Raw genomic sequence first — 25,225 nt, forward strand, 5'->3', positions numbered from 1 at the left:
CCTGCTGGAGGAAGCTTCAAACTCTGCTAACATGGCAAGTACCGAACAGGCACATGTATAAAAAGAACAGGAACATTTTGAAAAAGTAACACATGTCTTTGGTCACTTATTTCAGAAAGGGAAATTTATAATGTATACATTTACTGCACAGAGTTGAACATGTCAAACACTTATTTGTTGTGTGGGTAGGTGCCTTGTCCAAACTGATGAACCCTATTTACATGTGAAAAATCAGAAATTATTGAGAGACAATGGCAGCAATCAGTCTTTAATAAAGGGCAAAAATATTCAAAATATTCCTTGTAACGACATGGAATACAGCCTGTCAGGAAGGCGTGTCTCTGCAGAGGCTCTGTAAATTAAACCCGTTTCTCTGCTTCTCTTTCAGTGATGTTCAAGAACAACAGACACCTTCTGCTGCAGGAAGATCTCGCTCATTTTCAGGACATCCTCCGTTACCAGCGTTACTGACTGGTGGTGTCAGTAACCAGCTGTTTCACCCAGTTTCCTGTCGTCAGATTCAGCACAGATGCAGCCGTCCTTTTTCTCCACAGCGTTAACCACATTGTAGAATTTCCTTGCTGTTTCGTTTTTGAGCCTGGAAGAGAAAGGAAACACACCGACTGCAGCGATCTGACCCTGAAAACCTGTCAGCTGACATGGCAAATTAATACCAGACCATTAACCATTAACAAACCATTAAACCGAAGTAGATAATAGAAGGGGAAGCCGTGTGGAAACCATCCCAAACACAGGAAATGGATGAGGCTAAAGTCTGATTAAACAAAGAGGGAAAAATCTATCCAATTAAAAAAGGTTTATATGCGTCTTCCTCACAATTTTGGCAGCTCCACTCACACCACCGACATGATGAAGACAGGTAGGTTGGAGGAAAGTGAACCCATCCCCTCCCCGCGCTCTGCGGGTTCATGATGCCAGTGCACAGAAGCGCAGCAGTGGCGCCATCTACCGCCGAGCCGCCTCGTTGCAGCCTTTCTCTGAAAAATTCACACCGGTTCTATGGAGGGTTAGAGGTCACACAATAAAATCAATAAACTTACATGTAAATCTCCCACTAATTGATTAAATGTGTCATAAAATTACTAACGTTATTAAATTAAATTAATAATTAATTATACAATAAAATTGTAAAATATGCAATTAAATAATCAAATATATCTCTAAATAAAATCTATCTCTAAAAATAATGGATTTCAATAGTAAAATGTCCTTTTAAAGAAAACTTTTACTTAAAAACTATATTTAAATGTAATTATTTTACTTAATTTGACAGTTGTAATTATTTCATGACAACTGTACTCACGAGTCATGAAATAAATACACAGTGAAATAATTCAATGTTATTAAATCAAAGTTTTCTTTAAAGGGACATTTTATTATTTTAAGCCATTATCAAGAAAGGATATCTCATTATTTCAAGGGACATTTAATTGCTTAATTGCATATTTATTAATTTAATGAAAAATGTAATTACATATTGATGAATTTAAGAATTTAACGATATGTTAATAATTTTATAATGCATTTAATTTATTAATGGATAATTTAATTTAAGCATTTTTCATGGCATATTTATTATTTCATTGTGTGACCTCTAACCCTCCAGAGATTAGTGTCAGGGACGGACTACCATACAGGGCTATCAGGGAGTTTCCCGGCGGGCCGCTCAGCTAGCGGGCAGGTAGCAGCAGCTCACTCTTGTTTTGCGGCGCCTCAAACTGCGCCATATCAGACGTCTTATCCACCTGGCATTCCCAGCTCCAGTCTGCAATGGACCTGTAAAACCATTAAGCAGCGCAACAGGAAAGTCCGACTGACCATGAACTCATCTTAAATAGCTGATTAGGCTGCGACACAATGAGTTTCTACTGATGACCTTTTTCACAGCATTCTAATTTTATGAGACTGAATTCTAGGTTTTCATCATCTGTAAGTCATAATCATCAAAGATTACAGGAATATTTCACGCTATGTGTGACGATGCTATGTACCAGTAGATCTGTAAAAACAGATCACATTAACTTAGAGATCAGTCTCTTCATTTATGTTATGAGTTATAATGTTACCTGCTGTCAAAGGTCAACTTGGCATGAACTCAATCTGAGCTGATCTTGAACTTGCCAGAGGGAACAATGAAAAAGTGGAATCTGGCCATAATCCCAATATGTAAAAGTTATGCTGATTACATTTATACATGCACAGATTTTTAGATTTTTATTTTGCACATTAAATTTTAGGATTTACTCAAAGACCTGCTGATCAAGTACAAATACATTCGGACAGCTATTGCTCTGAAAATACAGTGTTTGTCAATGCATGTATATACAAGACTGTTTTTAAAAAATACATCTTTGGTATCTTTGGTATCATTCTACAAATGTGGCCTGGGTTGTGTGGCCAGCGGTCATTATCACTGTGACTTTTTCCCCAGAGCTATTAACAGAAATGAGATGAAGAGCAATATGTCAACATCGAACAACGGCGGTCAGCGGTCCTCCAGTGTCGCCGACAGAGACCACAGGCCCATCAGGGTTGCCAGTGAAAATCAGAAAATGTTTCAATGAAATGTAAAGGGAAACAAGAAGCATTCCAGACTTGCACTTAGAAAAACACGCACGAACTTGCAGTGCTAAAAGAAAAGTCTCTTTTTTTTCTTTTTCTTTCTTTTCCTTGTAACTACATGGAATACAGTCTGTCAGGAAGGCGTGTTTCTGCAGAAGCTCTGCAAATTAAACCCGTTTCTCCGCTTCTCTTTCAGTGATGTTCAAGAACAACAGACACTTTCTGCTGCAGGAAGATCTCGCTCATTTTCAGGACATCCTCCGTTACCAGCGTTACTGACTGGTGGGGTCAGTAACCAGCTGCTTCACCCAGTTTCCTGTCGTCAGACACAGCACAGATGCAGCCGTCCTTTTTCTCCACAGCGTTAACCACATTGTAGAATTTCCTTGCCGTTTCGTTTTTGTGCCCCAACGCTCTGAGAGCCTTGATGACACCCTGAAGAGAAGGGAGGAAAATGGGATGAGGTTAGAGCGATGCAGCGTGTTCTCTGACTGAGACTGTCAAACAAATCACCTCGTCAAACTTGGGTTCGAACTTCACTTTGTTTTCAGAGTCAACATAGACAACCGGAGTATCAATGGCCTCTTTAAGGCTCTTCCCAAACCAAAGATGGTTGATGAGAGCCTGGAAGAGAAAGAAAACACACCGACTACTGCGATCATGATGACATGACAACAGTGAGGAGCGACAGATAATCCTAAATGCTCTTAGTGTGGTCGCCATGGCCACGTACCGAGGCCAGCCCCGTCGTGATCATGCTCCCACCACTCGCTCCAATCGCCAGCGTCTTCCACTTTGACTTCAGCACAACGGGGGTCATGGAGGAGGGGGGCTGCTCCCCTGGAAACACAACAAAAGCAATAAATGACGACACAGACAACTGCAGTTCAGACCGATCACTGTCAGCAGAACAAGAGGAATGATTGGAAACGGTTTCTACGGAGCGCCAGTGAATAAAAGCGAGTCAGGGAGGGAAAGACGTGGAGCTAATTTTGGTGAGTCTCATCTTGTGCTCAGTATGTCTTATTATCAAATTCTAGTTTATTATTAATAAGGGGAATATTTATGCAAATTTCTCTTCTTCCACACTCAGACACTAAGCTATTAAAAGTAGCAGACATACATGCCTTACAATTATTCCTCCCCCTTGAATATTCAGATTTCCATGCACTTCACTGGCATTTTATTTGAACCTAATTGTGAAGCATGCATGGCTTTCACGTTTTTTTAAAGTGTAAGATGCATTCATATTCAGCCACCAAGAGTTAACACCTTTCGCCACAATTACCGTCACGCTTTCGACGCTCTCTGAAAGCACATGTAGGTTTGTTGTGATCATTTTAAAACCGCAGAAATAAACCATTCATTAAGAATATTTTCTACCAGACTGGTTTTGTCTGTCAAAGTATTTTGGCTCTTTTGCTTTGGGGTCAATTTTCATGTTTAATTTGGAACAAACAGAAGGAAAAGAAGAGCCAGCAGCTTTATGAGTTTGTAATCTGATACTGAAAGGCTTTCAGCGACATGCAAATCAATACAGTGTGAACTGCACACCAAACAAACCATTAGACACGAATAGACAACAGGAGAGGAAGCTGCACTGCAAAAACACAAAGTCTTATCAAGTAGTTTTGGTCTAGTCACCAGCGCAAACACCTGAAACACGACAAAACAAAATATAAGAGCTTGTTTTTAGTTAGTAATTCCTTAATACTGATGAAAAAGTATAAGTTCCACTGGTATATTATTAATTTTATAACAAGACATTTTTCCCATGTTAAAAGTGAAATAATCTGCCAGTGAAACTAGTACTTTTTTTTCATCAATGCTAATTAATTATTTACTTAAAACAAAGCTCTCATATCTTGCTGAAAAGTTATTTTGTCTTATTTCAAGTGCACTAAGATATTTTCACTGGACCGAAACTACTTGGTAAGATTTTGTGGTTTTGCAGTGTCGGTAGGAGCCATCCCAAAACACAGGAAGTGAATGAGGCTGATTTTAAAAAAAGGGGGGAAGAGGGATAACCTGTCTTTCTCACAATTCAGGCAATTCCACTCACAGCGCTACCACAATGAACAAAAACAGGTAGTCATAGAAACAAGTTGTTGCATATCAGAGGATCGTTCCCAACCAGCTACAGTAAACAAAGAAAATGCGTCAGGTTAATCTGATTACCGGGAAAGATGTTATCGACCCTTCCACAAAAGTCCGACAGCTGGTTGTTCAGGAATATCCCAGTGCTGGGAGAGTAGACCTTGGAGCCAAACCTGTTAAGAACATGTGCAAGTCAGACACCGTGACGACAAGAGTGAAAATAAACAGGGAACTAAAGCAGGAGCGATCGGGTGCTGACATGTAGTTGATGGTGCTGGTGACGGCGACGGCTGACCCGTCTTCGGCCAGAACGGACACGTGCGTGGTGCCCAGACTGTCCAGATACGTGGTGAGATTGTAATACTGGTTGTCGTGTGTCCTGTCGCTGCTGATCAGGGTCCCTATGTGTTTGGCAAAACTTTCTGCTATTATTTCCTTTGCCATCTGTGAAAAGTAAAGGAGAACACAAAATGAAAAATAAAATAATAATAATAATAAAAAATTGCATTTGGTTATTTTCACTCATCTGGCTTTTGATGCTATTTTGCTTTTTAAATCTTTAAAACTTTACAGTCCAACAATCTGAAATCTATCATTGGTAAAGATGGAGGGGATTTTTTTTGGAGGATAATTTTCACTGATAAACCAGGTAAAACGTATAGAGAATATTACTGATCCCGACTTAAAAATACACCTACTCATATCAAAATGGAGGGCAACAGGATCAGTATTATGACATTTGAGAACAGGAAAAGCAGGAGTGACATTCCATAGCATGTTTGCGAATGCAGGTCACTGTGGAACATGGGCCAGATGTAAACGCTGCTCCGACCAACTCACTACTGACTCCGCTTCAGCGGGCTAAAGCCGAAAAGGTCATTTAAATTTGCCAGTCAAATTAAGTGTGGAAGATTATGATTCTGTTTTGCGGTGTTTTCAGGAACTGAACCATATCCAAGCTCTACTTAAAAAACGAGATGCACCGATTAGACATTTTTTGGCAGGTTTCTATAATATTACATCAAACGTTTTTAGCCTGTCGGTACAACGGGTTCCAGAAATGTCCTTCTTGCTTTCCTTCCATTAAAAGGTAATCGGCTATAAACACTTGAAGCACTGCTGACATCCCACCATGTCCCTCTACTACAATGCAGGTTCAGCATCTTTAGATTAGGTTTGACAAGGTCCCCTCACGTTAAAAAGTGCTTACAAGCTAGCTGCAAACCAAGAAAGTCAACCCCGGGTTACTAACTCTGTCTACCCGGTCATGTATAATGGCTACGGTGGAATAAGACACTAATAACAACAATGCATACAAAGAAAGGAAAGGAAAAATGCTGATTTGAGCTTCACATCCTATCCAGTTTGTCAATTGCGTATGTGAAAAATTAGCGTTAAACACAATTGATTTCAATCCACTTATCCATATTACAACCAAATTATTAAAGCTGTCATGTTACCAAAATGCAATCATTATTACATTTATTGCATTGATGGTATGATGCGTTTACTGGTTGAGAAAAAATTGGATTAACAACTTTTTGACCATCTGGCCAGGATTGCAAAAAAAAAAAAAAAGACGTCTGATTCCGATCAGCAGCTGATTTCTTGGCGCCATCTCCAATATCCAGATTGCATTATTATTTGCAATCTGGATGTTGCAAATAATATTATTTATTTGTAAATTATTATCTGTAACAATTATTTGTAATTATTTGTAAATCTATGAACCCATACATTGAATGTTTAATTTGATACTTACTTTGTCTGATTTGAAGTGTGGGTCCCGAATGTGCCTCTTTAGTCCGTTGGCAAATTTAAAAGCTTCAACATAGCGGTGATAAAACCGAATCTTTTCCTCAACAGAAAGAGGGGCCGACCTCACCTGATACTCTGCAAACCAAGATAGTCGTTTATTTAGACATATATCTTAAAGGGACAGTATTGTGTTTTTTCCATTTTATAGCACAATTAAGTAACTATGTTACCTTCAGTTGTGATAAAAATGCTATGCATATGAAATATGACTTTTCTTTACGTCCTGATTTAACGCCTTGAAATTGAGTCACTGTCTCTTTAAAAACTCCAGGTCTTTCTGAAACTCCTTTAGGAAGTCACCACAACGTAGCTCCTCTATTAACCCTTCAACAAGGTGTTTTCTTTTTGTTACCAGTGTTGCTCTGAGAAGCAGCTCCTATAACGAGCTCAGCAGATGTGCAGTTCCGCCAGGTGTTTGCTAATTGCTACTGGCTAGTCTGAAGGAGCTGAGCGAGGGAGTTGCAGGAAGGGCTGCTCTGTGAGGCGGAGGCTTAGACACTGCAGCTCTGAGGAGGAGCTGAACCTCGAAGGCGGAGCTAGGTCCCACCAAGTGTTTTGCAATGGTTGCCACAGGAAATTCAAGAATTTCTCAAACATGCATTAGTCAATCAAGGCAACACTCCAGGTATGTTTTTGAAGAGGGAATAACATCATAACACAATGACAAGCTCAACAAGGTTTACATGATACGTCGATTTAAACTGAGTTGTCACTATGCAATTGCTTTCAAAGATTGGTCAAAGAATTAAGGATAAATGTCCTGAAAGGTAACGTTCCCTGATTTTTTTTTTCTACCACGTTTCAATTTTGGGAGTAAGAAGTAAAAAGAAACAGCAGCTCTGACGTCTGCGTCCGGCAGGAACCTTTCATGATGTTGAGGACGAGGCTGAGGAGCGGTCCTCCTGACGGGGGCGGGGGTATGTACATCTGGTACTCTCCCACTGGGGCAACCCACGCCTCGGTCACTGTGGCCTTATATGATGCCAAATCCTCCAGCGTCAGGTTTCCTCCTGGGCAAAAACAATGAAACCAAAAAAAAAAAAAAGTGACACAAACAGTTTTTGCTGAGCAGCTCACAAGAATCCTGATGTTTAACAGATCTGTGGTGGTCTGAGCCAGTACCGTGGCGCTTACATTAATCAGACTGGTTTGTAATTGGATCACAGAGAGAGAGAGAGAGAGAGAGAGAGCTGTGGGAAACTCTGAAGGCAATACCTTCCTGCTGCACGTCACGGACTAAATCCTCCGCTACCCTTCCGGTGTAGAAGACGTCCGCTCCTTTGTTTGCAATCAGCTCCAAAGTGTCGGCCAGTTTCTCAAACTTGATCTCGTCTCCGGTCTTCAGCAGGGTTCCAGTTTTGTCTGAATATAGTTTCCTGAGAAGAGGAAGAGGAAGAGAGACGCGTAAATCTGTATCCCTCATATTTTTGAGCCAGACTGTGTCTCTCTTAAGACACAGTCTGTTTCTCTCTACCTTGGGGTCAGCGAATTGTTAATGAGTGGGATGAACAATCCTTGGACCGGAGGAATAGGGAATCCCTCTCTGGCCAGCTTGATGGTCGGCTGGAAGAGCGTGGCCCACGGCAGTTTTCCATAAAGTTTGTGCGCCAGTTCGTAGCCTCGAATTTCCCCCGGCACACCAATCCATTTGCTTCCTGCAGAGATGGAGGAAGGGACAGAGTTAGAATATGTCTGCTTTTCTGCATTGTGCTGCTACTCGGCACAGAGCAGAAATTAGAGACTTTACTTCGGTTCTTTTTCTGAATTGTACTGTGCATTTAACGTTGAGTCAGTCATAAATAGCGCTTTTAAACGCTGCTAGTATTGACATCTTCTGCCTTTCACTCAGTAACTCTCATCCTGGCTTTCTTGATCCCCTTCATCCACTGACACACAAGTTTCTTAGTGTCTGCGCCTGGAGAAAGTTAGGTGACAGAGCATTGAAATGATGCGTCTGTTTTATGTTGAAAGTTTACAGCCAGCCCTCCTGAGTCGATTCTTTGTTGAGTAACCTTCTACAGACTCATATCGTTGCCCTTCCTTCTTTGCAAAATATCTCAAGCTCACTCAGATTACACGGCGAGCGTCTGTGAACATCAATTTCCCAAGTCCCAGCAGATTCCAAATCCACTTTGGACTTTGAATAGGCCATTCTAATGAGTCGGGCCGTGTATCTCTGATGGCAAATGCGTGTCACACCTTTCAGTTTTAACACAGCAGAAGACCAATAATAAGCTCTGCTCTCCAACGTAGCAGACTGCACTTCCAATTGAAATCTACAGTGACTTTTATAAGGTGTTTTGTCATTACGTACTTTTTGGTTGCGTTTGATATTATTGTAATTTATCATGCTGCCTTTGAAAAGTGCCAAACTTTTTTTTGGTCTCACAAAAACAGACAAAAAAAAAAAAAGATGATTCTAAAAAAAAAAAAGAAGTGAAAATGACTTTAACAGAGAGACTCTGTGTTTATGTGTCGCATGAAATTCACATGAAATACGCAACAGTCTCTTTCAAGTCACCATGCATGAAGTGTTACTGCAGGTCCAGAAAAATAAAAAATAAACGAAACAACAAAAATAAGCTTTCCCTTTGAGCAAATGTTTTCACATCACACCGAATTCCTCAAGATCACCGAGGCCTGCGAGAGAGCTGATAACACATAGAGTGGGAAGGAGAGATAAAACAAGAAATATGCCCTCTGCAGATAAGGAAGCGCATTCAGCAGTTTGTCTACCTACCTGACCGGTTTAATGGGCAGGACTTCAGCAGATCAGGGTCCACCTTTGACGGCGCCGTCTCCCTGGAGTTGATGATCTTCACTTGACCTTTAACAATATATTCACGGAATCGGTAATTATCTTCGTCATTACATCAACAACACCGGCGCTGCACGCGTTTGGCTACATGTAGACATTTCCTCACCAGATCTGTCCATCACGGTGAAAATGGCCCCCCCTCCGATCCCCGCGCTCTGCGGGTTCATGATGCCGGTGCACAGAAGCGCGGCGATGGCGCCATCTACCGCCGAGCCGCCTCGTCGAAGCATGTCCCTGGAAAATTCAGGCCGGTGTTAACTGCTGCGTGCCAGATGTTATTGCTTTCCATATGCGTAGGTGTTTGCCGAGCCGTGCCGTGCCGTGCCGTGCCGTGCAGAGCCGAACCGAGCCGAGCCGAGCTCCATCGTAAATTAACTGCACGCGACAAAACAATCCTCTCAAACACGTTTGTTCCGATTCTGACTGAGTTTTAAACTTTTACACATGCAAATGTGCTTCTAGGTGCAGCAGAGCTCAAATAACCTTTAAGGATAAACATCAGGATGTCATCCGTGGCAACTTTTTCCGGGAAGGCGGTGATAAGTAAAGCAGATGTGTGCAGTTTTCCAATGACTAATGAAGAGAAAAGTGTTCATCGTCACTCACCTTCCAATCTCTGAGCATTTCCTCGCGTCTGCGGCTACGGCAGCTTTCGAGAAAGTGTCGTCCGCGCACCTGCGTCTCGTAGTGACAGTTATGATCACGATGATGGCGATCATAACAACAACAAGCAGCGCGCAACAAGTGTACACCCTGGCCTTGGATCTCGCCATGCCTCGCTGCTCTCGCTGTGCACCAGGCTGGAGAATCCAGCGATCTGCGGGAGTGAAGGGCTGCGCACCTGGTCGGACCAGAGGAGGCGGGCCCCGCTGGGCCCCTCTCCACATCCCGGTGCGCAGCACAAGGAAACTGTGCAGAAAAAGATAAGGTTATAGTAACAGCCCAGGGGATCGATGCCAATTTTTTTTCCCGCTTCCTTAAAGTTTCCTAGTTGTGGTTAGTTTTGTTTGGTGCAAATATGCGGAAATGTAACTGGAGGCAAAAATCCGTTGAACACACACACACACACACCCCCACACACACACACACCCCACACACACACACAAACTACTGGGTTGAAAAAAGAAGAAGAAAAAAGAAGAAGAAAAGAAAACCAGTTGGGTTATTTCTCAAACTGCGAGTCAAATATGAACCGATCCAGACCCGGCTTGATTTAACGCAACATCATTTGAACGTTGGCTGGAATTTAAAAATAATAATAATAATAGTAATAATAATAATAATAATAATAATAATAATAATAATAATAATAATAATAATAATTCTATGGCAAAACGTCGGTGGCGTGGGCATTGCCATTGTTGATTTTATGGTTAAATCAAAGTTTTACCGTAAAAGAAAAATGCCTTAACTTCTGGGAAAAGTTTTAAGTTGAACATAAAAACAACTTATTAATGTAAAAATAGACAAATTACTGTTTTCACCGATTAATTTATTCATGACAGCCACGTCAAGTCAACAGTTTATATGTATGCCATGTGTACTGTGTATACATGGCATACATAGTATACATGCATGTATTTTTTATGTATGGTAGCAAATTTCCTGTCACAATTTTCCTGTTTATTATTGTCTTCTAATCAGTGTAGTGAGCAGAAATCGTTAACAAACTAAACTAAATCTTGCCAGTAATTTGTGTTTGTTTGCAAAGATACATTTGCAATGTTGCTGCCATTGATGTTCTTAGCAGAAAACTGAAAACCTGCCGAAACACCGAGTTCCTTTAAATCAAATCTAAAACCCCACGTGTTTAGATTTGCCTTTAATGACAGGAACATTATTGGATTTATACCTGATTATGATCATTCACAGCGATTTGACATCTAATGTCTATTGCTTGTTCTATAATCGCTTCCTGTAATGTGTTTTTTTTAATGATGTGAAACACTTTAAGCTGCCTTGTTTCTGAAATGTACTATGCAAATTAACTAGACTTGATGATATCTTTACCAGGGCACTTAAAGGAGGTGTTTGTTTTGTTGAAAACGGTATGCAAACCATTCACACCATCCATCTTAATAACCTGGTCTCCTCTGCAGGCTGTAAAAACTGTGACAGGTTGATGCTGTTGGGGCAGAAGGTCAAAGAATGTGAAGTCAGGCTTGTTGGGTTGGAGAAAAAACAATAGAAGAAGACTCGCTGTTCTTCACAGATCACCATTTTGAGCAAGAGTCTAAATAGCCCACAGCTATTGCTGCTATAGTTAGAGGCTACAGCAGCAATAGCTGTGGGCTAACATAGCCTCAGCTATGGTACGTTATTCTTCTTAACCCGCTTTTTCACTTATTTAACTTTTGGGTTGAAAATCAGACAAAGTATTCCAGTCAAACACGAAACCCTGTTTTAAGTGCTAAGTCATCCGGGATCTAGTTCCAGTCCGTCTAGTTGACAAACATATCGAAAAGCAGGTTGGGGATTTAATGGTAATTTTAGTACTTGCGTTAATGCGATTGGAGGCACTAACACAAGTACTGCCTGAGGTGGAGGAGGCTGAAGAATCTTGAGCTACAAATAACTAAGATCCAGACAGGATTTTAATGAGGCAAACCAGGCTGAATATACGAAAGCAGAAATTAGAATTGTTGCCGAATAACAAGGAGGGAAGACAGACAGGACTTTCTATCAATCAATCAATCAATCAAATTTTATTTGTATAGCACATTTCAGCAGCAAGGCATTTCAAAGTGCTTTACATCATTACAAACACAGAAACACAATGCAACATAGAATCAACAATCAAAACACGACATTAAGTCAAGTTCCATCAATAAATTTGTAATTGATTACATTTCAAATACAATTCTAAACAGGTGGGTTTTTAGTCGAAATTTAAAAGAAGTCAGTGTTTCAGCTGTTTTACAGTTTTCTGGAAGTTTGTTCCAAATTTGTGGTGCATAGATGCTGAAAGCTGCTTCTCCTCGTTTGGTTCTGGGGATGCAGAGCAGAACCAGAACCGGAAGACCTGAGAGGTCTGGAAGGTTGATACAACAACAGCAGATCTTTAATGTATTGTGTTTTTAGAATATCAGAGGCAGCACACAAGAGGAACAGGACGAGCAAAGTTCAAAACACTCCAACCAAAACAATACTACTACTACCACTGAAATCCATACATTTGTGGTCATAACGTAACGTAACGTAACGTAATATAAAATTTCTAGATTTCCAGCCTCTTCTCATTGGCTCCTTGTAAAATTCAGAATAGGGTGTAAAGGGAAAGCCTTAATAATTCACTGTAATAAAATGTTTTCCCATCTGTAAGCAAATTAAGAGTTGTTTAGTACTGAAAAAAGAACTTGCGTGAAAACTCTTTTTATATTTTTATATAAGTCATTTGAGTGTAGGAAAGCCTTTAGCTCTCTCTGCCCTCCTCCACGCAAAGCCACGGCCAGCCGGGGCTCTTCAGGGGTCCAGCTTTGCAACGAACTGTCCCCTCACCCCACCGTAACGACTGCCGTGATGAAAACCTGGGAGGACGCGGAGCATCCTGGGAAATGCTGTCTGCAGTACAAACAGAAAGGCTGGCGATATGCGGAAGAGATAACTAGTGCACAATCGGAAGTGGGCAAAGTTTACTTTCAAAGTAAAACCATTTGAGGCAGATTGGGAGCAATATGTGCTGGATCGTATCACACGACTTTTTGGTCGATTGAAAATAAATGATCATCCCTACATCTCTACGTGACGTATCTGTAAGCAGCAGAACAAGTGGCTGAATCAAGCCGGAAGCGTTCTGCACATTTTGTTTCCCCACATCTGTTGCCTTCTCATGTGTCAGATCCAGATCAATAGCTTTTGCTAGAAAATGTCTCGGCAGAATATAGAAGTGGAATCGATTTACTTGCAAATAAAAAATAAAAATCTTCTAAGGTGCGGCGTGCATCTCAATACGTAGAAACTTTTTGCTCCAAATCTGTTCCAGCTTTCACATCTTGACACAAATATTTTTGTTCCTTCCTGTTTCCAGATTTGCTCTAGTTCAATCAGATTGGGTAGAAAGCATGTGTGAAATCTCAAATCTTCCCAGAGATTGTCGTTTGGATTTAGGCCCAGACTTTGACTGAGCCGCTCTGACTCATGAGTAAAATAGGCTTTGATCTAAACCTTTCCGCTGCAGCCTCTGGTTTTCTGCAGGAAGGTGAATCTCTGCCCGTGTCTAAACGGTTTTTGCAGCATCTATCTGGTTTGGTTCTAGATTTAACTTTTATTTTTACCAGCAAGCTCCTAAAGATAAAATTTCTTTCAGAGCTTGCCAAGATCACCAGTGCAGTATAAAATATGTAAATATATTTAAATTACCATCTGTCTTCCCATCCTAGCTGCTTCCCTGTGAAACAAAAAAAACCTCCTCACAGCATTATGCTGCCACCACCATGTTTCACAATGGGGGAGGTGTTTTCAGGGGGATGTGCTGAGTCCGTTTCCCACCACACGGCATTTTGCATCCAGACCAAAAAGTTCAACTTTGTGTTTTATCTGTGTCTCCTACATCGTTGGGTCCCAACCCTGGTCATCAGGGCCCACTGCTGCCAAAAAAAAAAAGTGGGATAATTTGCAGCATCTATCTGGTTTTATAATCGTCCTGTAAATTTCTCCACGTTGGTCTCTGAACCTACTGGCTATGTTCATTTGTCTTCAGGAAGCTGTTTGTTTGCAGGTATTCTCTGATATCTGTTTTCACGAAACATCTATTTTACTGAGATTAAATTACACTTACGAGTAGAACTGTGCTATGCGCCGCTATGTGTTGCTCTGTCAAATAAAATTATAATTAGATGACCTGAAAAACGTGTGCTTGAAAAACTTTGAAAGGGGTATGATTTTTTTTTTTTTTTTTTACAGGGCTTTATTTTGAAAGGAACAAGCGGAACCAGATGGTGATACTCCCCAACATGATTGACTCTGGGTGTCTTCCCCAGAGAAACGTCAGTATTTACATCTATATTTTCTGAAGGCATTTCCGACACTCTCCGTTCGCTTCCGACAGGGATTCCGTCCGTCGGTGGGACCGCTTCCGATACACACATTATTATTATTATTATTATTATTATTGTTTTTTTCTTCTCCATTCCCCCCCCCCCCCCCCCCTCCATGCAATGGTGGCGAGCTCCTTCCGTCTTTGTGTGATTTGGAGCGGTTTCCTGTGATGTTGCTGAGCGATCCCCGTCTGCCGTGTGCACTGCAGTGGTGCGCAGCGTCGCCTGGAGAAACACCTGCGCGCCTCCGCTCTCCGCCGGGCGGCCTCCGCCACGCATGCTGAGTAGGTATGGATGCACAAAAAAAAAAAAAAAAAAAAGCCAGCGCATCACTACGACATCCACGCAGCAGCACCGGGCAGCATCAGACACGGGGCAGCATGGGGCTCTGTTCTTGCGATCGGCTTGTTTACCAGTGGTCGCTCCCGCGTTGTGTCTTTTGGTCGTTAGTTTGAATGGCAGCTGATGGCTGCAACTCTTCCACTCTGATGGCTTGGAAACAAAAGGGGTCATGAGAGTGTGTGTTTGTGGGTGTGGGTGTGTGCTTCCCGTGGATCACAACAGGAGCTGCTGCTGAGGTGTGTGTGTGTGTGTGGGGCGTGGGGGCGTCTTGATGCTGTCAGGCAGGATGGAGGGGAGGATCTGCTGGAGCAGGAGAACCGGACCATTTTTGGTGAGAGCTCACCGTGGAGTGATCACAGCTGACGCATTGCACTCCTCGCCTTGTGGTTCCTGCTGCTGCTGCTGCTGCTGCTGCCGGTCCATTAGCATTATATAATCACACTCATGTAATACAGCCTTCTTTTGATACTAAAACCCACCCACCCCCAACACACACACACACACACACCCCCACACACACACACACACACACCCTCCTCTTCCCCCAGGAGGCATTTATGCAGCTCCTGCTGAGCAACCTATGAATGCCAATTATAACTGTGGGTGGGTTTCAACTATGTTTATGTTTACATAATTGTGTGTTTTGTGTGTATGTGTGTGGCGCTCAATCACAGGAAAGGGAGAGATTTGTTTTAAATGCAGCAATGTACCCATGACTCATGGCTTTATAAAGTGCAGTACAGAGGAAGTGTGTGTGGAGGGCTGGATACGTGTGTGGGTGTGTGTGTGTGTGTGCGGTGTGCAGTCATGTTCAAGTCCAGCAGGTGTTTATTACATGCAGCGAATCAAGACGGCTCTTTGCTAGTATAAAGAGACACGTGTTACATATGGCGTACTTGTGCCAAAATCATAGCAACGCACAATGGGTTTCTCCTGTTGGTCTCAGCAGTAGGCCTTGGTCAGTGTAAGATGTGCATGGCGTGATAACCTATAGGTTAAACGAATGCTACACTTTCACAGTATCTAGACAAAAAAAAAACTGCAAAACAAACGTCAATTAGAGGTGAAGCGATCAGACATTTCTTGGCCGATACCGATTTCCCCCTGCCTGCTGATTGTGATTATTCAAAATTTTTCTCTAGGGACTGTAAAATCAAAAAATATCTATGTTTTAGTTTCTTTGACAGAGTTAGTAGTTTTGAATCCAACTAATAGTTAATAAATTCAAAGATTAAATCCACTTGTGCATCAGAGCACTTGACCCTAACCCCTATCTGTACGTTACTACACTAAAACAAAGTCACTCAAGGTGCATGTTGTTGATTGACTGAAGACGGAGGGCGATGCATGTAATGAAAAGACAAAAAATATGTTTGGTTGTTTTTTAAATATTTAATATGCCGATTACCAATCAGAGCCAATCAAGGGAAGGTCAGCAGATTCCAAACTCTTGAATCGTCCATCACTACCTGTGAAAAAAATGAAGCCCCTCTATCTTCTCTCAGTGATAACTAGAGAAAACCAGTCAGAGCCCAGAGGCAGGTCTTACAGCTGTCAATCACAATCTTGTGTGGTGCTGCTCATCCCCTTTCACCCTCACCCCCTTCGCACTCTGCTACCGCCAGCAGATCCTGTTGTGAATGCTAAATCTAGCTAGCATAGCTACCGGTAATGCTGGATGAACGGTTTACCTGTTACGGCGAGTAGTTTCTCTGCCATTAGCACTTTTAGGAGCGAGTACATGAGATTGAGTGACGGCGCTAAAACCTTCCTCCTGGCTCTGATTGGTTGTTTTTGGTCAGGAGGTGCATGTTTTCTGATGACAGCAGTAGCTCAGGACGGAGATGGAGGAAACTGATCTTTTCACAGTTTATCTGTCTCCTAACATACTGTCAAGACATGGTGACAGTGAAAAACATATTTAAAAAAAAATATATATATGCAGTTTTAACAAACATGTGGCTTGCAGCTTCTCAGCTGTGATGTGTCTTGTTTTTAACACCAGGAAATACTTCTAATGCAGATGACTTCTCTCACGCAGATAATTTGCAGTGTGCAGCAGCAGGTTCGGGAGGGGCAGCGTTACTCTACTCTGTGTTTTGTACAGCAGGAGAAAACTCTGTTCACGCCTGTATCTTCTCTAACCTCTCATAAACCGTGGGATAAAGCGAGACCTTCGGGTTTGAATTCCTAACTCAAACAAAATCCATATACCTTAACACCGGCAACCAATCCCTGCCCTCTCAGCACACTCCAACGCTGTGAAATGTTACACCCTGTTCTCTTTTGTCTCCCTTCCTCCCCTTCTGTCTTTGTTTTGCAGAGAAGAGACAACCCTAGGCCAGGTGTCTGTCTGCATTTGTCGGAGAGAGAGGCACGAGGGAGTCGCGGAAACACTTCACGGCCCGACATCATGCAAGCAGAAACCTACCCTCACCGCAGAGAGCTGAAATGCTAGACCTGAAGAGCGAGAGCGTCACATCCAATCAGCAGACTGTTTACATCGGAGGCGGCCACAAGAGCCGCTTGACACTAGACTCCATAACAGCAAGCGTGTGGTTTAAGGCCCCCTTCAGTCACAATCAAGAAAAGACGCATTAACTGATCCTTCATCAGCACTTTGTACTTCTGTTGGGTTCAGCAGCCCAGTGGCGAGCTGAGATGGAGTGGTCGCTGGAGAGCGTGAGGGAGATGGTGGCTGGCGGGATGCAGTCTGTGAGGGAATGCGAGATCTGTGCGTTCGCCATAGCCATGTGCGTGCTTCTGCTGTTCATGTGGTACTGCTACAGAGTGGGCCGCGAGCACGGCACCAGCCCCTTGCGAGGGAGGTACCTGAGCGGGACCAGCCGGATCGGAGGGGTCGTCGGGGGTTTCATGAGCTCAGACTGTCGGGGCAGGGGCAAAGGGAAGCACGGGTCACTCCTGGAAGAGCAGAACGGCTTCGCCTTCTGCCAGTCGTCCGAGTGCTTCCGATGCACCAGCGCCGGCGAGAGCCTGAACCAGAGGCTCTACCACAGCCTCCAAGAATACGCCAAGCGCTACACCTGGTCCGGTATGGGCCGCGTGCACAAAGGAGTCCGCGACCAAGGCCGGTACCTCAACAGCCGGCCAACTATCCAGCGGCCTGAGGTCTTCTTCCTTCCTGACCTGCATTCGGCACCGTTCTTCTCCAGAGAAGTGCAGAGACACGACGTGGAGCTGCTAGAGCAGAGCTTCCCCGCCCTTCTGGCCGAGTTTGAGAGCATCTATCACCAACCCCCGGCCCGCAGCGGCTCTTCCCTCCCACCGGGCTGGAAGGCTAACAGCACTCCTCGCGGTCAATGGTGGACTTACTACCTGGTGAACCAAGGCACCCCTTTGGTCCTCAACGTCAGGAGATGTCCGCGCGCGTGGCGGGTGCTGGGTCAGCTGCGCACCTTCATCGCCAACAATGTCTTCGGAAATGCCTGCTTCTCCGTGCTGACGCCCGGAGCTCTCATTACGGAACATTACGGTCCTACAAATGTCAGGCTGCGCTGCCACCTGGGTAAGAGGGTTAAGTGAACTGAAACAGAAGAGGCTCGCTGTGTGTTAACCTCAGTGCAGCATTTATAAGCATGTATAAAAAGAATAAAGGGTCAACATTGTAGATTTAACTTCAGTCCTTAGCGTCTGTATCCTTAAAGTGTGCTGTTCTTCTTCAGACTCAATTCTCTTGAGTAATGGAGGCGGATGGGTGAAATGTGCCAAACGTCATTATTGTTCTCTCTGCACCTGAACTCTGGTTTTATTTCCATCTGTACTCTCTGATATGACTATAGGTGCACATGTTTATTCTCGTGAAGGAATATCCTTTAAAACAGCACCCTGTAAGGATACAGAGACTATGGATGGACGTTGGATGGCAACGAAAAGTATTTTTCTAATTTTACACTTGACGCATGGATAAAGCTGTTATTTTCTTCTCTGCCAGGTCTCAGAGTGCCTCCATCCTGTGAGCTCGTTGTTGGTGGAGAGCCACAGTGCTGGTCTGAGGGCAGCTGCCTGCTTTTTGACGACTCCTTCCTCCACAGGGCTTTCCATGACGGTAAGAGGGGATTAAAACCGACACAGTCTGATGTAAGAAACAGAGAACATCTTCCAAACAAAGTCAGTCATTGATTTTTTTTTTTCTTTCTTTCTTTCTTTGAAATGTGGTTGTTTGCGTAGGCAACCCAGAGGATGGCCCCAGGGTGGTGTTCATGGTGGACCTGTGGCATCCCAACGTGGCTGCTGCCGAGAGACAAGCTTTGGATTACATTTTTACCCCGGGCCGCTTAGAGGACAGGGAGGGGAAATAGTTGCGAGTGAGAAACCATTATTTTTGAGTGAGAGACCGTTGGAGTTTAGCGTCTGTATGATTGGGGAGCGGTTCTTTCTCTGCCTAGAGACCAGCTTTTCATGTTCACTGTGTACATATTCTCCGGCTCTCACAGTATTACTCATGACTCTACTCTGCAGATAGCCAGACATTGGGCCTCTCTTATCAACTGCCTTTTCACCTGTGGAGCCATCAAGCATCGTAGTAAATCCGTATGGTCTTATTTTATTGCCTACACGTAGAACACTTCACCCAAACCTTGTCAGTTTTAAACATTTTATCATTTTGGTAACATACTTAAGAGGTCTTGTTGTACCTAAAGTTTTCCTACACGTCGATGAGTCATTAGTGTTTATTTCAAAGCTTCATATTTCCTTTAAGTTATGCGTTATCCTGTTTACACAGATTGGTTACTTTTCGATCAGTATGAACGGATCGAAAAGTGGGTGTAATTGTAAATGAAATTTGAATTCAAGGGAAATTTGTCTTTGAAACGATGAAGCGCTTCAACAGAGGTGTCTGCTTCGCTGTTTAAAAGTCAAAGAGCAGAGTGAGCCCGATAACGAGAAAGTACACACATCTCAAAGGAAACATTTTGAAATGATAAAATGATGTCAAACAGCCCATTGCAATGGTAACTCCTAGACACGGCTTTTGGCATCCGAGATTTCCGTTTGTGTAAGGGTTAGCCAGGGAGCTTCAAGAGAAAAACCGAACAGAACTGTTGCAGAATTACGTCATGCAGATGTTGTTGTTTTTGTTTTAGGCATTATCACAAAGTGAACAGGATATACCAGCGCTTCTCAATTCCAGTCCTCAGGCCCGTCTGCTCTGCATGTTTTAGTTGTGCCTCTATTCCAGAACCGCTGATTCAAATGGCCATCAAGTGCTGCAGAAGCCTGTTAATCAACCACCCATTCAATCCAGGTGTGTGGCAGAAGGGAAACACCTAAAACATGCAGGGCAGGGGGGCGTGAGGACCTTAATTGAGAAACACTGGATATACCAAGACAGAATAGATCACTGAACTCCGGCTGGGGGTATTTTCTGAGCTTGAAAATAGAACAAAAGGGGGCAACTTAAAACTGTTTTCATAAACGATGCTTAACATGCACTTAGAGAACTCTAAAGGAAGCACACACTGAAATTCCCACCATTATTCAACAATCATGCAAATGATTAATATTTATTTATTTACAACATACTGTTTGGGTTATAATTTAACTGTATTTACTGTACATAAACCTTCATGGTTAAGATGCCATTTTTCCTAAGTACCAACATGTGTAGTCCTTACATCTGACGTAACCTGTTATTTATACTCTACACGTAAGATTACAAACTACTGAATGTTAATCTGCATATATTTCAGTGTTGTAACTAATCGATCCCTGCGTTGCATTTTTCTAACTTTGGGCTGATTTTACACAAGAAAAAAAAAAAAGCAATTCTGTGTACGGACATGGAGATTGTTTGTTTTGATCACCAGCTATAGCAGTTGAACGGTTTGGTGTAGATAAGGAGCCGAGTGCAGGCAAGGTTTTAAATGAACCGAATCCATTCATGACATTTCTTAGAACATAGTGGGTCCGTAGGCCAACCAATTTGGTCAACTATTAATGAAGCCTCTTTTGACAACATGGAAATCCTGCCTACATTCCCACAAGGGCTAAAAAAAAAATATCCTTTGGTATTTTCTTTTATGTGTCTCTACAATTCCAGTTGAATTTGCATTCAGATTTTCAGGATTGGAGCACTTTAGAGCGTTTACATTTCTCTGAACGACTGCATTTCTGACACATTGTCAGTGATTGTATTACCCGTCACAACTGGCAAAAAGTCACAATGGCGCATAGTTTTTTTTTGTTAACCTACACTTTTTTAAAACAAAAGCACATCGAGCCACATTTAAGCAGCACAGAACTGTTACATAAGCAGGAAGGGATGACTTTGAATTTTTAATGAAGGGCTGGGTACATTAAAGCAGGGAATCTTTGGCTTTTTTTTTTTTTTTTTTTTTTTTTTTTACACGCACATCTAGACAAAAGAGGCACTGCAAACTTTTTTTTTTTTCTTTTTACGTCAGGAGTAGGATTTGATAACTGAGGTCCAATGTCGGCGAAGATTTGAATGTTTACAGTTGCGGATGCTGTCTCCGACCCCCACGCCTGCCGGTGTGGTGGATTGTTGTGCTCCCCTTTGAAAATCAGTCCTGTTTTCACTGGACACGGTTGGATAAGCACATTTCAAGCTGCAAATCGGCCTGTGCAGCGAAAACGGACAGGTGATGGATGTTATTTATGTTTTTGTTTTTTTTTTTGTTTTTTTGGTAACATTTACTAAGCTCTTCTAATTTGGTCGCATTTGATACACCCGGTTTGTATTTCTGTAAATACGTTCGAAGTGGAAAGAAACCCAAAACCCGGAATGCCCCGACATGTGCTGAAATGACTCTCCCCGATGCTTTAACTATTGTGTTGTCTTGATTTTATTAAATAAAGTGATTGCTAAAGTCATCCTCCGACTGAAAAAGCCTACCATGAAAAACAAAACAACAAAAAAAAACCAACAACGTTTTCGATAGATTTGATCGGTACGTTCTGTGAAATGTTTATGAAGTACTCTCTTTGTTGTTCTGTGATGTTTTCTTTAGATCACTGTAATTTTGCAGCTCGGTATAAAAGAAGTCACCAACCCGTACTCCATGAATACATGTGCGCAGGCGGTGAAAATGAATCCCCTCGGCTTTACTCGTCCGCTGCAACTCAAGCGACCCGTGTTCAGTTCTGATGTTTACAAAGCCGCGGCCATTTACACGCCGTCTAACGACACCAGGCAACACTGACTGCTATGTGGAGCTGTGCGTAATTGGGTTTGAAAATCAACAGTGCTGCGAAAACCGGTGAAGGGGAGACACTTCCAAATCGCTGGCTTTGTGCACGCTGTCTGATGTGGCGCCCATTTTGTTTACATTTGGATTAAGGATTTTGTCCTTTAACACTTTCTTGTGTGGATTTTGAACAGTATTTCTGTACATTTAATAAATGGTGGAGTATCTTATATAAACCAGCTTGTGTCAGGGGGTCTTCACTTTTGCACAGACGTCGCAGGTCTGAATCTAATCTTTTTAAGTTTACAGTTTCGGTTGCGCCTTTCAGTTCACTGAATAGAGCTGTTTGGGGAGTTAGGCCATCTGTGCAATGCCTTCTTTAGCTCTGACAAAAGCCGTGTTGTAAATGTGTAATCAATACTTGAGAAGGTTTTCTGGGGAGGATTGTGTGCCCCTGAAAAGCTTCCATCAACAGAGTACAAAGGGGAAATTGTATACATTTATAACGCTTGGCCTGTATTGTTTATGCAGTTTTAAAAATTTATATTAATGCTGCCATTTTGGATAGACAGACAGATGATTAGATTCTGTTGAAATCTCCGATTTTTATGTTAAAAAAAGATACTGATAAATGTTAAAATGAGGATAGAGGTGAACCAACACCTTGTTGGAAATTCCTTCAGTTCTTTCATTGATACTCTCCTAGCAACCCACCTGACCAGTTTTCATTCAATGACCGGATCAGTTTCCTAAGTGCGTGTTTGACACTGACAAGGTTCTGCACTTTACCAGGAGAATCCCAAAACACAAGCTGAGAAAGGCGGCGTGTCGTGTTTTCTGGCTACATAGCGCCATTTTAAAGCACAGTCAAGAAATTATGTTACCTTCAGTTATTATAACAATGCGGTGTAAGTCAAAGTCAAATTTCAAAATTTGACTTTGTAATTTAACACATTAAAATTGGATCTCTGTCTCTTTAAGAAAGCCCTGTTCTTTTCAACACTCTGCCTCCAGGAAGTCATCACAACATCACTCCTCTATTAACCCTCTGACAACATTTTTTACCAGTGTTGCTCTGAGAAGTAGCTCCTGTAATGAGCTCAGCGGATGTGCAGTTCCACCAGGCGTTTGCTAATTGCTGCTAGCTAGTCTGAAGGGGCTGACAGAGGAAGGGCTGCTCTGAGAGGTGGAAGCTCTGGAGATCGGAAGCTGGCGTTTTTCACAGCTGGATGGTTGCTATGGGAGATGAAAGGATTTCTCAAACATACATGAAAGAATCTGGGTATGTTTTTCATGAGGGAATAACATTTTAACATGACGTAAAGCTAAAAAGTCATCAAGTATAAAAACAAAAAAAAAAGAAAAACTAATATGGCGTGCATTTTAGTATTTGCTCCATTTCTTATTCCTTCTAAAAGAAAATGCAGTGAAATAAATAACCTTCAGAAGTGGCTTAAGCAGTAAACAGTCCATATCTGTATGTTTTATTCTGCATAAATGCATCGGTTCTGTGAAGTTCTCTTATGAAAGGAAGAAAAACTGAACATTTTATACAAAATAATATGGAGGAACTAGAAAATTTCGGAAGAAATTTAGCCGAGGCCTGCCAAGGCGTGCCCGTCGGTTTGGGCCCGGCGTTGTCACGCTACAAATTGGCATCGATGCTAAAGAACGCTGCAACGTAATCAATAGCATGCTGAGAATCACAAGAACGTTAAGTAAGGTGGACGTGCACCATTCAGTAAGATTTAAAATGTTGTCAAGGCTTTTATTTTGGAAGTTTTGTTAAACTTCATTTCAAAGGGCCAAACTAATCCCATGAATAACAGTCATTGGATAAAATCAGTTATATAATGCTCAAAACACAAGTAGTTGATGTAAAAATATTAAAGGCTTTTATTTTGGAATTTTTGTTAAACTTCATTTCAAAGGGCCAAACTAATCCCATGTGTAATAGTCATTGGGTTAAATCAGTTATATACAGCCCAACAGAGCAAATATCTGATTTAAAAATATTCAAGGCTTTTATTTTGAAATTATTATTATGCTTAATTTTAAAGTTCAAAACTAATCCCATGTGTAACAGTTACTAAGTTAAATCAGTTATATACAGCCCATAGCAGCAAGTAGTTCTAAAGGCCAGTTCAGTCCTGATCTGTTTCAACTGAGGATAGATAGAACTACAGCGATGCGTATTTGTAGTCCTAACCAGCAGCCAATAGCCTCTTGAGATCCGTTGCTATGGTAAATAAGTTTCTCACCAAGGTGTGAACTGTTAGTGAAAGAGCCTGAGACAGCCTAGAAAATCCTGTCGCATGACTTTGCTCTGAAGCACCGTGACAGAAAACCGTACGGTCTAGATAAATTTCGAAAACATTTTACCGGAGCAGACATGTGTATCAATGTGAGGACCGATTTTGATACCAATCGTGCGATATTTGTGGGCGTGATGGCGATTTCAAAATTATTTTGGGCTCAAAAAATCTCTTCATTTCTCACTCTAGCCGAGATCTAAAGGCCCTGGCTCTCACTCTAATTTTCAGAAAAATGAGAAACTTTGGGTCGCTTAGAGACAAATTGTGGACAAACCGTAACTGGTATCGACGAGCCGTCTTCACTTTCCAAGAGATCACAGATGTATCTACAAAATGAAATTTGAATGGCATTTCTACGTGAATTTGTGACGACACAGAAAATCCTCAAAAATAGGGTATTTCTAGTATTTTTCCCATTGACTTATAATGGGGTTTTTTTCGTAGTTTTTTGCGAATTATGTCGCCACGTTAAGCCCAAATCCCACCAAAAGTAATAGCTCCAATGGCGTGAATTTTCTGCACGTTTTGATACCTCATTTGTAGGTGTGCACCCAGCGGTATGAGCCGCATTAACGGTTACGGAAGAAAAATAAAGAATTGGGAGAATAGCAATAGGTTCCTGCCATTGCTTTGCATGGCAGGCCCCAAATATCTGCACACACACACACACAATTCCACTAAACGAAATATTGTGGAGTGTCCTTTTCCTCCCACTTCACAATTACGCCCTCCGTTGCATTTGAATATTACACAAAATCTCGACAAAATACAACACGTAGTGAAAATTTAGCACGAAAAGGCGTTATGAACACTTTCTGAATACAAGTTTATATTTTTGCTACTTGTTCTGGCCTCCTTGTTCAATAAAAAAAAAAAATCATATAAATCCCATCTACTTTTTTTTTTTTTTAACTTGAAACTTTTCAGATCGGCTGAGCGTCTGCACCTCCGTCCTTCGCCACGTCAGAGCCACGGAGAACCTTAATGAACAGGTGACGCGCTCTGCAGCGACGCAGCCGCTGTTCCGCCTCTGTTCGCAGCCTGCGC

The 25,225-nt window shown here is 42.2% G+C and overlaps 2 protein-coding genes across 5 annotated transcripts; one reads left to right on the plus strand and one right to left on the minus strand.

Annotated features, from left to right (window-relative positions):
• Window positions 1-238: 238 nt before the first annotated feature.
• On the minus strand, window positions 239-10,353 carry LOC116730268 (glutathione hydrolase 5 proenzyme-like). 3 transcript variants are annotated; one of them, XM_032579344.1, is made up of 13 exons: window positions 9,923-10,353; window positions 9,423-9,550; window positions 9,239-9,325; window positions 7,973-8,153; window positions 7,714-7,874; window positions 7,362-7,508; window positions 6,443-6,573; window positions 4,940-5,124; window positions 4,762-4,853; window positions 3,317-3,423; window positions 3,097-3,207; window positions 2,953-3,018; window positions 239-561 (listed from the first exon to the last, which is right to left on the minus strand). In XM_032579344.1, exons 1-13 carry the CDS (start codon window positions 10,201-10,203, stop codon window positions 481-483), a joined length of 1,758 nt encoding a protein of 585 aa, XP_032435235.1. In that variant the 5' UTR covers window positions 10,204-10,353; the 3' UTR covers window positions 239-480. The 3 variants fall into 3 exon arrangements, 2 of the variants coding, with proteins under 2 accessions (XP_032435235.1, XP_032435234.1); XR_004341291.1 differs by lacking the exon at window positions 239-561 and having other exon boundaries at window positions 2,221-3,018; window positions 3,097-3,232; XM_032579343.1 differs by lacking the exon at window positions 239-561 and having other exon boundaries at window positions 2,221-3,018; window positions 9,923-10,347.
• On the plus strand, window positions 3,466-22,099 carry asphd2 (aspartate beta-hydroxylase domain containing 2). Of its 2 annotated transcripts, none has more exons than XM_032579352.1 (5): window positions 3,466-3,578; window positions 14,219-14,640; window positions 17,018-18,220; window positions 18,647-18,760; window positions 18,883-22,099. In XM_032579352.1, the coding sequence occupies exons 3-5, from the start codon at window positions 17,356-17,358 to the stop codon at window positions 19,011-19,013; spliced, it is 1,110 nt and encodes a 369-aa protein (XP_032435243.1). In that variant the 5' UTR covers window positions 3,466-3,578; window positions 14,219-14,640; window positions 17,018-17,355; the 3' UTR covers window positions 19,014-22,099. The 2 variants fall into 2 exon arrangements, with proteins under 2 accessions (XP_032435243.1, XP_032435244.1); XM_032579353.1 differs by having other exon boundaries at window positions 14,219-14,636.
• The last annotated feature ends 3,126 nt before the right edge of the window (window positions 22,100-25,225 follow it).

The sequence above is a fragment of the Xiphophorus hellerii genome, chromosome 12, assembly GCF_003331165.1.
Source record: "Xiphophorus hellerii strain 12219 chromosome 12, Xiphophorus_hellerii-4.1, whole genome shotgun sequence".
NCBI classification, from domain to species: Eukaryota; Metazoa; Chordata; class Actinopteri; order Cyprinodontiformes; family Poeciliidae; genus Xiphophorus; species Xiphophorus hellerii.